At 44.5% G+C, this 15,023-nt stretch overlaps 1 protein-coding gene across 1 annotated transcript; it reads right to left on the reverse strand. All coding sequences in view use genetic code 11, as the record gives it.

Moving 5' to 3' along the window:
- Nucleotides 1-76: 76 nt before the first annotated feature.
- On the reverse strand, nt 77-14,494 carry EGR_05263 (Actin-related protein; the record flags this gene model as incomplete). Its single annotated transcript, XM_024494512.1, has 10 exons — nt 77-228; nt 2,605-2,789; nt 4,074-4,772; nt 4,808-4,930; nt 4,969-5,042; nt 5,250-5,290; nt 6,541-7,789; nt 8,395-8,610; nt 13,322-13,930; nt 14,318-14,494. The coding sequence occupies 10 exons, from the start codon at nt 14,492-14,494 to the stop codon at nt 77-79; spliced, it is 3,525 nt and encodes a 1,174-aa protein (XP_024351133.1).
- Between the last annotated feature and the right edge of the window lie 529 nt (nt 14,495-15,023).

A 15,023-nucleotide genomic window follows, 5' to 3' on the forward strand; every position in this document is an offset into this window, starting at 1 on the left:
ATGATGTGTTGCGGCAGTGAATGAATGGTAAATGTTGGCCAGACGACACGAACCGAGGTGAAACAGTGGGCGCGCCTCAGCGTGAGTATTTCGGCTCCAAGTCGGGATGTGCGGAGGGGACGGTGGTATCGGGAATGTCGTTCCAGTCAGGCAACTTTGGGTCCTTCAAATACGCGTCACGAAGCAGAGACCGACCTGGGAGACACTCCAATGCACCAAATATCGCACCTAAAAGGTCGAAATGAGAATACTCCTTTCACTGAAAACCCTGGGATTAGCTTGGCACTGGGAATTTAGGTTGTGAAAAGGTGAAGGGAACAGGCCAAATGTTAGCGCTAATTTGTTCCAACTACATCAATAGACTTGATTGAAATATCCAAAATCTACTTAACCTTTCACCTTAACTCTTCCTGCTTCTTACCGGGCATTGTAAGGACGCACTGTCTCCACGTCTGCTTAAAAAGTCCATTTTAGAAAGATACGGAAATCGAATAGATTTACACATTTTGCAGATAAAAAATAAGTAGGTCCAGAAAGCTTCTTTTCCCACTTTATTAGTTAAAATGACCAACATTGCAGTCAGTATTCATTCCCCAGCTGAAGACAAATTAACTGCAAAATCCACCATTATAGAATGTTTTATACCTAGGAACCAAGAAGAAACGCAGCTCTAGTCACATTCAATTTTACTTTGCTTATATTCCCTAATGAAGTACCGATTTTAATTCACGCTTTATTGTGTGCTCCCAAAAGAAAGTGATTAGCACTGCTCAAAAAGACATCATCAGGAGACTATGGAGGAGGTAGTACAGCCCTTCTATCCAAAAGTGCGCCACTGACATTGTATCATAGCTAAGATTGGGAACATTAAGAGATCTAGTAAAAAAGGACTTTTTTCACGACAGATTTGCTATTTTAATTGTATCGCAAATGTGGTCTTTCCTGCCTGTTTTGGAGCTGTCGTTAGCATCGCGCAGGCAAATTGTCGTTTGTTGTGAAAAACTGAATGTGCGACCCACCGCACATGCACACACACACAAGCAAGCAAGCAGTCTTCCGGGTGATTAGGAAGCGCATTGTTCAGGGACAACTGTTACAGCATAAAGGAAAACGGAGCAAAAGTACAAAACCCATTCCTCACCACAAGTTAGTCGGTCAGTTGGAAGTCAAGACAGTAAATAACCTGCTTTGTACAGCGCTTTTATGATGTCTGCGGAAGAAACGAAGACCGGTTTGGCTGTCTGTCTAGTCGATCGTTATCTGATGTCAATGCATGTAGGTTGAAACCATTTACCCAACTGCTTTCACGACTTCCCCTTCCCATTTGATGCAGGTGTAAACAAATTGTTTTGACAACTGCTCCTAACTTGCCTTTCTTCATTGATATCGGAAACTGAGGCTCTGCCTCAAAGTGAGGTAACTGTTCTTGGGTGGCGCTTTCTGCTGTCACACCTCCTCTAAGTGCTGCACAAAAAAATGGACGAGAAGCCTCCGCAGGGAGTGGAATCTCGTTTAACTTAGTCAGGAAGACAAACAAGCCCGAAATGTTATGATAAGAGGTCAAAAATAAGAGGAAAACAGTAGAGACTGCAAATACAGAGTATTGCGCCGATGACAGTACATCATCCGTGCAAAGAACCGCATGCAGTTGGCAAGCACCTACAAGTTAGAACAGGCTACCCTGGAGACCGCACAAGCTTCTTCGTTCGCCTGGTAATTCTGCAGTAGTGGTTGAGAAGTGCAAAACCGTCTTTTCTGATAAAAAACGGACTCGTCTGTTCGTGTATGGGAGTTTCCTTGGAAAAGCACGATATCGAAAAGTAAAACAGCAGTGTAGATGGACTGTGAATTCAAGCCGATTCTCCGCATTCTAAGCAAGATCATCTAGCACAAGATAGCCAGGATTCCTCAAACAGTTAAAAATAATTTTTTTGTCCGTTGTGAAATTGCACCATGGCTAACCCTACCTTCAGTTTAACAATTAAAATGCAATATTTTATAAAATCTCATGAAATAAAAGACGCGAATAGTAGCGAATCTCACCGATCCTTTTTGACACCTATTTGACTACCCATCGACTGTCAGCATTCTTCTACCGCAAATGAAAATATGTCACATTTAATCCCTTCTTCGATGATGATCTCTGTGACATTTTTTTTCAGAAACGCGAATGCACCTATTACTAATTATGCCGTTTTAGCCAAGAGGTAGCAGTGGCCTTTATTTACCCAAAGACGTGATTCCCGAAGAACCTGTGCCACCTGCAGTAGAATCGAAGAGCCGCATCCCACGACGATAGAATTACTGAAACCCAGGCTCCCAGGGTCTCCATGAGACACAGGAGTCGCTAATTCAGAACCTCTTAAATAAACGAAATTTCCTCTATTTAAACGACAGGTTTACTTATAAGTTATCCAAACAGGACCCAGCGACAAAACGCTGATTCTAAAAGCCAATCTTTCACCGAACAAGGTGAAGGTGCACAGAAACATCTGGACACACTGTACACCTTCCGACTGTTCAAGACTGCTGTAAAGACTTTACGGCGCCGAAAACAAACCAAACAAATCGATTTCAAAGCCATAAGGGAGGCGGAAAACTGACCTCCAAGCCACGCAGTGTAGTTGGCCTTGGCAGGGGGTTTATGGAACTTGAGGTGTTTCTTGAGAGCCGCCAGTGACGCATACTGTGGAAGGTCGAGACCTTTCTGCAATTCCTCATTGAGACGCTCCACAAAGCCCGGCAACATTGTCGTGCCGCCTATGCACACCACGTTCTGTACCAGTGACCTAAAACGACCAAAATCAGCAAGCAATGAATGAGCGTTGTTTGCCAAGTGCTAACAGTTTCAAAAGCCCATGTAGATCTGACGTTCTACTCCAGTAGTGGAGGACCTACATTACTTATAACACAGGAGATCATAAACACATGGACAGACACCGTTGGAGGAACTATGGTAAATAGCAACGTTGATTCATTGGCTACTGGATCATTAAGAAAAAGAGGAACAATTTCATGAGCATTCTTGGTTTCACGAGTCAATGGCGCCTTATACTTCTGGTGGGAATGCCTATAAGTGCCTGCTCAAACAAGATGACGGAGCCTCAGGAAGAAGCTGGCATCATCCACTAAAGTTTCAGTAAATTTACGGATCGACTAATCATAACGAGCAACTAACAGAAAAAAATGACATCAGAGAGATTAGCTGGTTAATAATTAGCCATCACAGAGAGAGATCTACTTGCAACGGAAGCAAGGTTTCTGCTTAGAAACATATACATAATCATCTTGAGAGTGCATTAGTTTTCAAGTCTAAGGCTTTGAGGAAATCACCAAGAAGCAGCAAGAATCCACAAGTAAGTGCAAAACGCATCTCTTGCGTCATGTCACACCTGTTTGACCACTCATAATGGTCAACCAATTGAACGAAAAAAAAGCAAGAAAGAATCAGTGACCAAAGTGTCAACAAATGGGCAATGGACAGACTAATCCGCTTGCAAGACAGTTATTCAAACAACCGACAGAACCCAGGTATGGGATCATTGATTAAAAGGTGTAAAGATAGCTAAAATCTCATCTGATAAAATTCCTTGCACAATCATCTCTCACCCCCAAACAGACACTAACAGGTTTTCATTCCGTCGAGATTAAAAACGGCACAACCTTTAAGAACTTTTTACACTACTTTTTGTGAAACCAGATGTTAATAGTAACAATTTAGACACAACAGACCCATCTATCTAATCTTTTTTGGAAAAAAACATGCTAGACCTCAGAACCCGCTCGCAACATCAATTATAAGTCACCAAATCAATCTATACGAAGCAATCTGTAGTAAGAGGTGACCAGCTAAATTAAGGGTGATGGTACGATGGGTGGAAGTCAGGAGTGGTGAGGTGGCGACTAAAAAGAGTAAATTTTCAGGTGCCCTTAGAAAAACGAGGTAGCGCACACCAACAACTAAGCTACTAAAATCACCAATACAGGCTTAATTTCTGAGCCGATTCAATTAACACTACCATTTATCAGCCAAAATTTGCCACACTGTATACTACCTACAAGCAAAAACATACATTCTACAATCGATGGGGCACATCAGCAGACAGTCCAAAAACAGTGTCGTGATCGTCACCCCATCCGCATCGTCTGGAGTGAACAGTATTTCAGTCGCTGACTCTCGCAGCCGCGAGGGGATGTGGACAAGCCTCGTCCCTTCTCCACACCCTGCCAAGGGACACGTGAAGCTTTCCGTAGCATAGGGTGGAGGCTGAACGGAAGGACATCCCTCTTCCGACTTCTCGCCCTCCTCTATCCACTTCTGCCACAACGCAGCCCTATCTGCGGGACTGACAAAACAGGCTCGCATCAGAATATCCTCCAGCATCGCATGCGTGTCACCACCAATGTCGAGAACCTTGGAGAGCTTCTGACGCTCCGCACCATCATCCTCCACGAAAGCGTGCTCCCGAATCTGGCTTTCTAGTCGCTTGTGGATGTGACGACTACCAAGATGAGCAGAGTGCCAAGTAGAGAGGAGAGTAAAGCCCTCGCAGACAGGGAGAACAATGGCCTCAGAATAGCCGCAATCGAGGACCAAGCCTGTGGAAATGCCGAGAGTGAAGAGGGCCACTAGATGAGCCGGTGCGAAGAGGATAGAAGGAACCTCAAAGTGACGGAAGAGAACATCAGCTATGGTTTGACGAAAATGCGTGGGAGTCATAATGGACTCGACCATGACCACGCGACGCTCTTTTGGGTTGACAAGAAGATACCTGGGATGAATATACGAGGAAATGATAAGGCGTACCTATAGCAGAGACGGTAGAAAAGTCCCTTCAGAGATTCGTAGAGATTGGTGTTAAAAAAATCCATTTTGATGAAGGGAGAAGGAAGAATAAAACGCGGACTGGCTTCGCCAGCAAAACCACACCTAAATGGAAATGAATTGTTGATGCAATGATGTGTTACTTTAGGTAGGCTGCCCCGAGATCAAATATGACAGGGGTCTTTTCACCAATCAATGAGTCGTAGATAGTCATGTTCTGAAGCGAACAAGAACGGTTAAGTGGAAACAAAGCTAAGCAAAATGTAAAATTCCAACGGTATTTCAACATGAAAGACAACACAGCAATAATCAAGCATATAAGCAGTAAATTGCAATCACAGGCAGATTAATGTTGCTATAAGTATATTAGTAAGGGAGAAACATTTGATACTGCTTATTTGAAACCATTTACGGAACAAAAAACGCTACCCAGGTCAACTGCAAGGACTTCAAAGGCAGCGCTCCCTGGGGGAAAAGTAAAACTGGTCGAAATCGAAACCAATTGTTGGCTAATCACAGTTCCAAATTACATGAGAAGCAGTCGTGCTTTTGACAAAATAGTTTATAGCACAAAATTTGCCTCCAACAGCTTAAGCATTACTCTCAACTTAACCCAAATCCAAGTGCAGTTTTTCCACTCAAATTTATCAGTTCTGAGAGATAACGCAACCCGATTAGGAAAACATATTTGTTTTAAGTGTTTTGCGAAGATTGACGGACTAATCGCAATCTCGTTGCAACCATAATGCTTCGTGTTGACATTTCACACTTGCATAAATGCATTGAATTTTCTGAGACTTAAGAAAGCCTTCTTTATAATATTTACAAAATCCTTTTAATCATTAAAAGATACCCACCCTAATTCCAAATGAGATCCCTTTTCTCCTGAAACATATTGTACGAAATGGATAATATTACCATACTAACGGCCTACAGTGGGATGAAATCAGCTTCTCAAGCACAAAGGCGATCTTATATAGCGTCCCGAGACTTCGTCATTGATAAAGAAGGACTGGGGGCCACTGGCATGGTCCAGAGACCAGACCGCTCGGCGAAAAGTACAATGGCGGCGCCCCTAAGCGACCTGTCATCAAAACTGAGAGTTAAACGTGCTAATAACGTACTAAATCTAGGTAAACTTAGCCGGGTAAGCACCTCATTCAGTTAGGAAGGCTATATTAAGGTCTTTCCTGGTTGCAGTAAACGAACTCCCCAACTTGCCTTTAGCTTTGACTTATATACTGATTAAGAAAACGCACTTCTCCTACCCTCCTGTAGTTGTGCGGAGTACATTAAACGGCCTCCCAAAAATCGGAGGAGGAGGAGCAACCGAAGCGCTCGGCATTCGTAAACAGAATCGTACGCAAAAACAATATATGCGCGTGACACCAAGGCATGGGAAATTGCAGGATTCGCATAACCTACTTTGCTAAAAACGCAATGGACTACCAAACCCAAATGCAATCAAGAGGCAGGACATTGAGGCAACAAAATTATCCTTTTGTTCATAGGATTAGCACCACGCACAAACATGCATCCAATAATAATGAGTGATAAATATATATGCATATATGTACATAGATTCCTGTACAGGGAGGAAGTCGCGCACTGCTTATTGGTAAAACTGACTGTAGTATCGACAAGAATAATGGCAAAGAGGATTTAAAAAGGGGTACATCGTTATCACAGCGTCCTCCTAGAGGCCCTTCTCCTACCTCCAGCTCTTCCCGAAGTCACTCCCGCCCCAACAGAAGCAGACGTCGCGTTTGCGGCCGACATCCTCGTGGAGGGTCGATTCGCCACCGCTGCCAGCCGGGCTCTCTTCACGGCCAGCCGTGAAAGTGCTCCGCCTGCTGTTCCCACTCCAGACGCATCGCCACTGGTAGAAGAGGAGGTGGATATTGCTGAAGACGATGACCAGACGGCCTTCTGGGGTGTCATAGAGGTCGTTCGCCGCTTCCGTAGCTGTCGCCCGCCACTGCCGACAGAAGCATTTGCCTCTCCCACAAGACGCTGCAACATACCCTGCTCTTTCAACTCTTTTAAAAAGGCTCGGATGAAGGGTTCGTAGTTGTGGATTCGTCGCGCTGCGTCCACTCGATATGCCTGCCGTTTCGACTCCTCTTCTGCTAGAGCCGCAGAACAGGCACGCGCTTGCGCCTCTATACCCGCCAACAGTTGACTGAGGTTCTCTGTAGTTAGAAACGCCGTGGTTGTTGTCGTCGCTATTGAGGAATCATCTCTATTCAAAACTATTCCCGTGGAACGCGTATTGGCGAGTGAATGTGAAGCAAGAGTGTCCCGTTTTGTAGACGAACGAGTAGAATACTTGGAAACGGGACTAGAGGACTCTTTAACAATGCTCCTACGACGAGTGATGACCCCTTCCGTAATATCATCCGAGAGGGCGTTATTATTTGTGGCACAGATATCTCCTTCAGTGAGATCAATGCAAATTGACGTGGGAGAGGAGACCGAGCTGCCAATTTCGCGGAGGTTTGATCTGCGTGCGGCGGCACCGGTGATAGGGGCGAGGGGGGCGGAGCGTTTCAAGGGTTTTGATTGTCCCACGGCGGCCGCTGCCGCTGCAGCAGCCCGACTGGCCGCCCGAGTGACTGGACGGTCGTCTGCTTCCGCTTCACCTTCCAGTGGGTCGAGAGACCACTCTCCCGCATCCTCTGCGTCCACTTCCACCTCCATTGCCTTCACCTCCGCCTCTGAATCTGGCTCTGTCTCCACTGGCTCCTCTTCCATAGTCCTCACGGCACCGTTCACTTCGACGCTGTGTGGTTCCAGAGAGCCATTATGCTCCAGCTTGATAGCTACGGCAGTAGCGTTACTGTTAGTCAGCTGCTGAATGGTCTTCTCGAGGATCGAGCGGTTCTTCTCTAGATTGTCTAGACGCGAAGTCAGAGCTAGACGGCGATCCGGCACCACTGCCATCAAATTGTAGCGTACTTCTTGCTACAAAATTGTAAGAAATCTCTTCAATCTTTTTCAGATTTAACATAATATCAACCATAGCTTAACAATTGTAGGTTGAAATAAAAAAAGAACAGAGGCAATTAGCTCACGTTCATACCTGCCTCCAGGGTAGATAGCTTTTAGCGTTATTAACTCTGATAAGGCAAGATTTGTAATTAAGGTAATGACGAATCTGACTTCTAGTCGAAAAGCTCATTGAAACAAATCAGATAAGAAACACTTTGGCACTGAACCAAGAAGCAGAATAGTTTAATTTGCCAGCAAAAACAGGGTTGCCAGCTTAACAAACCCGGCAACCTTATTCACAGATTGCCAAACAACGAGGAGAAATCGTTTTGTGTGTAACAGTCAGGTTCATTCTTTGGGCCAATTTACGAGTCTAGTCCATGCAAGATGCTTCGCTATCATAGGCTACTCAAATAGCATCACCATGTCATCCAGGTTCAATTAAATGGCTAGTAATGTTGGAGATGATATCTCAGTTGTGCATCTCCTATCTTTCGAGGTTAGATCTCCAGTTCATGTAGTCAAGTAATACCCTTTTAACCGCATCTTAAATTATATAAGCCCTTCAATTTTTACACCTGGTTGAACGTATGATCCTCCAGCCACGTCAGAAGCCTCTCGGGCCTTCTGTGAGTAAATAACAAGCCCTCTTCCATAGTGGCACGGTCTATTACAACTTGGAGACACACTGCAACCAGCCTCCAAGCTTTCATGCCAATCATGGACTTGCGAATTCCGCGACGGCTTTCAAAACAGTTTGAGCGCCGCAGTTCCACATCAATGGTGACAGTGACCTTCAAAAGTGTCAAGAGTGAAATCAGATACTCATTACACCAAAAAATACCATTGACAGGACAATAATGATTCAAATTTGCAAGGTAGACGAATTTTAGCCCCCCTAGTTGCAAAAGTAGATAGTCTAGACTAGCCACTATCGTTTTTGCCTACCAACAAATCAAATGACTTCTTTCAATAAGTAGCTTGGAGATTTTGTTTGAACAAGGACTATCACTGGCTGCCAAATCTTTTTCAGTGATGTTTGAATTCACAAGAAATCGGTTGCAAAGTACAAACGGTAGGTGTTGCATGCCTTAGTGTTTTTCGAAACTTCCCACGTTTGTGTTTAAGTCATTAATGGTTTTATTACTGAGCTAGATTCGTAGGGCCGCCATTACAGTCAAATGGCGCTCGTTTCGCTGCCGCTGCCGTTGTTTGTCTCTAAGGCTGGTCGTTCATCTGGCTAGCCACGACGAACCCGTCACGACGCGGTTCCCCACTTGTTTTACTGCGTGGTGTCACTGCTCTGCCGCTGAACCCGACGGTACTAAAAGTGACAGCGACCCCACGCACATACATTCCTATCATCAGAGTCTGATCAAAGAAACAATTTTAAATGAAAAAGGAGGTCAAATTGATAAACACAAGCACTTCATAATAAAAAAGTGAGTGGAGTGGCGATGATATTTCGAAGGTGCTTCGACGCCTATGGAGTGAAAAACGTGAAAACGAAAAGAGGCTGTATGCAAGTCGATGACGCAACCAAGGAAGCTCCCGCGACTTTTGTCTGTGAGAATCAAAGAACTACGGAAAATCCTACAATCCTTTACTCCCTACAGAAATTGCCATTGCTATTTACAGTCTAGCAGGACATCCTCCCACAACAACGCACAAGTTGCCCACCAATTTACCTTTTAAATAACTATTTTTACTCAAAAAAGAGAAAGCCCACCTTCACATTTACCTCCGCCTACCTCCATTACTACCTTATTCTTACTTATCAAAACCCCTCAACTCTTCACATGATTACCTAGTGCTAATGCAAAGAAAAGGTCACCCTCATCACCTAGAGAAATACATCACCGTTCTCAGCCTCAAGCGCCTCATCAGGTTTTCTCACAACTAATTACTGCTACAAGCAACGATGTGAGAATAAGCAGATGACCATACCCCTGGCAAGACCAATTAAGGGGACGCCCTCTCTACCGATTCACCTCACTAATCCAAGTTAAGGCTGCTCCCGCAAGTACAGGGTTTGAGGAGTACTTGCATGCCCTCCAATTATACCTCTTTGGATCGCGCAGCCAGATTTCAGCCGTAATTTTTATCCAGTCTCGCCCAAGAATACGAACAAATCCCAGTGAAAAGGTGAGTCTACGGACCACCGCACACACACAAAGCAAGCAGTCTCCTGGGTGAGTAGTGGGTGCATCATCTGGGGGTAAAAAACATTACAACACAAAGCCAAACAAAAGCACAAACCCATTCCTCACCACAAGTTCGGTAGTCAGTCGCTCAGTTGAAGGTCAGCAAGTCATCAAGTCGGCAAATATCCTAATGTGTGCTGCACCTTTTACGGTCCCTGTGGAGGAAGTGAAGAACAGATTGACAGTCCGCCGGGCCTATCGTCACCTGATGTTAATACACCTGGGGCGAACCCGTTTGCCTAGCTGCTTCCTCCACGACTTTCCCATCCTATTTGCAGACAAATGATTGTCTCGACACTTACGTTGAGCATGAATGACAGTTGTGCCTTGAAATCCCAGTCTTCATTTATCTTTATATGCCAACAGCGACACGTGATTCCGCATTACTTTCATGAAGTGATCCTTAGACGGTGCGTTCTCCTGCCACACCTTCCATAAGTGCTATGCAAAAAGTTGGCAAGACGCCCTTACAGGTGTGAAATCAAGTTTGACCCGGGACGTAAAGCAGACAAGTTTGCACCACAAGTGTCGGGATTGGAACGAAAGAACGGGGAGCATAGTGGAGGGCATAGCGCAGACTAGCGCACTGGCAAACTGACACGAACTCGATGTTTTGTAACGCATGAATATGAACAAAGACAATGAATTTCACAGGTCTCTGGAGGTTGCCTCAGGTCATTGCAGCAAGGTAAAATTGGAAATCAACCTAACTCATTTGATCACTCGGTATTTGTGAGGTAGTTTTAAACCAGGATTTAACACCCACCACACGAATCTCAGCTGCACGACTTCCGGCTATTCCTAAATTGTGCAATAAACCTACCTCCAAGTTTGCATAGTATGACAGAGAAATAACAATGTATCAGGACTGGAATTGCCGGTTAGAAGAGGACTTCTCGAGTTGTCAACTGTGTGTTCATTTCATTCGACTCAGTCACAGTCAATTCAGCGCTACTTCTGCAGTATATCAATGTAAAAAAATGTCAGTTGAATGTCAAGCCTCCAAATTCGTACTTGCGGAAATCCACTTGACACCTCGCAATGTCTGGAAAACCAGAGTGCTTCTCTAATCAGCTGAAGTGATGTGCTTGTGAGCGGAAATGACTACTGGCTTTTGAAACCTCTCCATGTTACAGGCATTGCACATTCCCAGTTATCACTAAAAGAGTAATTTTCTATCCACTCAATTTGGAAGCCTCACTGTCTACATCCTTAATTCATTTAACAGAATCCACTCAACTCAGTCGATTTATCTCAGTATCAAGCGTTGCCACTGTTAGTTGAAGGTGTATATATTGCTTTCGGTTAAGTTGCTGATATGTTTGACACATCTCCAAGATCAAGATCATTCACTAGTGTAGAAGTTCTCAAGCCGCTGACGTACTGTCGTACTTATTCCATCAGCCTCATCATTAATAGATGGTTGGAAGATACAAAATAGGAATTTTTGACTGAGTAGCAATCACTTTTACATCAAAAAGTCAGTTAAATTTACCATTCATTCGTCAAAATGTTCTTTTAATTTAATTGGTGTCGATCGCAAGCTAAATCTCAACCTTCTGGGTCACAGAAACGTAATATTTCGCATATGAGGGAACAAGAACTAGGGAGCAAAAGGTGACCAGCACTTTTTTACCCTCTGAAAAAATAAAATACCTCTCTAGTTGACCAACTTGACACATTTAAGAGGGGGGATTGGTAAAATTTACACTTCTACAATTTGATTTTACATACGAGACACATTCCCAGTCGTCAGGGCAGACACGAGGTTACTTATGCATTAGTCTTATTCGTGAAAACAATAATGTTGGAAGGAAATCGCATCAAGGCTCTTCCATGTGTATCCCTCCTCTTCCAACTATCTACATTCTTTATCGCCCTGCCAATATACTTCGAGTAGTGGAGTGGTGTGCTGGAGATATTCGGTAATTTCAAAGCTAGCGCTACAGAACCCTTTCAAGCCATCCAAAGTGGTCTCCCCTGTGTCAGAGCTGCGTCATCAGCAATGCTGTAATCGTCTACTGGGACAGAATCGCTGAAGCTACAGACTATCATATCATTTGGTCACCGTGAAGGAATCAACTTATCACCCTGATTTGCGCATTCATTTTATACGGTAGAGCGTGAATGCTGAAAATAATAATGTGCGTTTAAGTATTCGCTCCCAACCTCTCGCTAAAAGCGTCAACAAACCTACTGTACCGCTCTTTCCATTACACATCGCCGTCAGCCAAACAAACATTTAGTTGCCTGACATTTTAATCTATCTGCATTGCTTCGTTTTAACCGATGTTAACTCAAAAACAGGGTTAAACAGATAACCTAGTCACACAAAGGTTTCAAAACATTCAAGAGTCAGATAAAAGGATTCAACAATGAATAAATATCACGCGTAAACCCACTACAATGCAATTGTGAATTCACACCTACCAACGAACCTACGATGGAAAATAACACATTATCGAACGGCATATTAGACATTTCCCTACCCACCTAACACCGAAAAGCATCCAAAGCCGACCTTAGCACCTTCGGTAGGTGAAGCGGTGGAGCCACATCAGAAAACAGGTTTCTGACAGAACCGATGATCTTCCTACTCAACCATTATGGGGGGAGGAGGAGGAGGACCGTGGATACAAGTCCACCAGAACACACTTCAACCTATCAAAGAAAGCGACACTATTTCCGAGTCAGCTTTCGTTTCCAACGTTGTTTAGCCCTGATTTGTTGATACTTTTTCGGCACTTAGAGGAGTGGACAAAGTTCATCAATCACCCTGCTGCACTGCAACACATCGCAGTGACAAATCGCACCAACAAGGGTGTTCAAAGGCATCGCAGAGTACGTGGCAATTAAAAATAAAAAAGAAGCGTTTTTTCCCCACTTTTCACAAAAAATAAGGAACCCACTCACCCACACACGCATGCGCATGAATTGCCAGTTGAAACAAATTTAATTGCTTAGGGGAATAAGAAAAAAAAACATTCTCAAAAAGCTCAAATTTACTTAGCAAGGAATAACATAGTAAGACATAGGAAGAAAATAGTGGAGCGCACCGATTACCGGGAATTCGACTGCTACACCGAAACTTATAACAACAGATCGAAAGAAAACAGCTTTTGAAGGATCTCAAATATTGATGCTAACTGGCTCCTGATTCTTTGAAAGAAGTGGCTTCATCACAGCCGGGACAGAGGAAGGCAGTCAAGTAGGAGTAAAGAAAGCGCGCCTCAAATACGCGTTTTTAAATCTACCCACGTAAATAAACTAAAAACGCCTTAAAAAAAAACTGAAAACTCACATCACGCATCCGCTGCTTCAGCAGATCCAAGCACTGTCGGGTCCAGCCAACATGCGCGATGGGATCCTCCAGAGGGCCATGATTAATTGGCTCCTGTTTCAAGCCATCCAACTCGTAGAGGAAGCGTCCCACAGGCAGGAAGCAGACAAAGTGGAATGTGTCCCCAGCTCCCACTCCAACTCCCCCACCAATACCACAACTAACTCCCACCGCCTCCTCCCCAGCAACCGTTTCACCACCACCGCCACCACCATTCTCGCCCTCTGACAGCGCGGCTCGCTGCGCCGCCTCAACAGCGCACTGAACGACGCGAGCCGAGGTGATCTCATCGCAGGCCGGCGGGAGGCAGGGCGGTGAGTGGGAAGTCTGTTGACGCGCATGTCGATTGTGTGCCTCCATGAGAGGCGGCATGAAACCAATAGCAAGACCTCGGAGACTCGGTGGAAGAGGCTGGGTGGCACGACGGAATTCTCGGAGAAGGGGACCGAGATCCACGCTCTGGTGCGAGGTGTTCATGAGGATAGAGAGAAGGGAGTGCGTGGCGCAAGAGTTTGGCACCACCTGGTGCGCAAAAAAGATCTCTTCGGAGTCGCCTGGGTCCACTTCGGGCTTCAATTTTCGGCGCTCTGAAGAGGTAGAGGGGGGACGACCGCCGTTGTTGAGACCTTGATGGAGGGAGGTGGCCGATGTAGAGATTTCACCGAGTGTGGGGTTGTTAGAGGCGAGAGGCGTATCAGCGCCAGTAGAGGAAGCTTGTGATGCATTAAGCGAAGCTCCACCTCCACGCGAACTTCGTCGGGAGTTGTGCTAAGCAGATGGGTAGCGATATATTGAATTGGGAACAACTATGAGCAAGAATTTAGAGCGCAGAAGCAGCAGTAGAGAAAATGATGCAATTTATGACCTTCAAAATATAAAATAATCCGAAGTCACAGCCATACAGACAGTAAAATAAGCATGGGGAAAAATAGGGAGAGAGATATGGGGGTGACCCACCTTTTTCTCGTTCTGCTGCCAGCGGAAAAGGAAAATGAAACCAAAGACAGGATCGGAGGGGACCTTCGAGAGCTCGTAAATCTCATCAACTTGGACGCCCGTCACACCCAGATCTTCCACAAGGAGGGTGAACAGGCCAGGATCGCTCTCCAGTTCAAGCCACTCCTCTTGACCCATACCAAACCTAATTAGAAAAAACAACGAAAACGAACTCATTTAAAACTTCTCTAAAATTCGGAAGATATGTTGTTAGTCCAGTATGTTTAACGAGAAGAGTGGAAAGGATGGCAGCGACAGTGCTACTTTGCAGGATTCATTAAATTCGAAATATCCGATAACTACATATATTTTCACCATCAACAAACACCCCATAAGGTCGTTACTGTAACCAAAAACAAAATTTTCAAATTCATTTAGACCTAAGATGTCGAAACACGAGTGACTATGCCACTGAGAAATTCTGTAATAGTAGAAAAAGAGAAGTGGAAACAACGAGTCAATCAGGCCCTACAAGCACGAGTAAAAAAATATCTCTCGTATAACCTGTACCAAATAACTAAAAAAGCATGACCATACTATATCGCAATGATAAACATGAGTGTGAAAAGAAATGAATATAGGTAAACAGTGAGACGTGCACCGCGAGGTAGAAACCACAACAAGAAAGCACATTTATAGTCATACTCGAAATAAGTTTACGCATAAT

Source organism: Echinococcus granulosus (genome assembly GCF_000524195.1).
Source record: "Echinococcus granulosus chromosome Unknown EG_S00037, whole genome shotgun sequence".
Taxonomy (NCBI): domain Eukaryota; kingdom Metazoa; phylum Platyhelminthes; class Cestoda; order Cyclophyllidea; family Taeniidae; genus Echinococcus; species Echinococcus granulosus.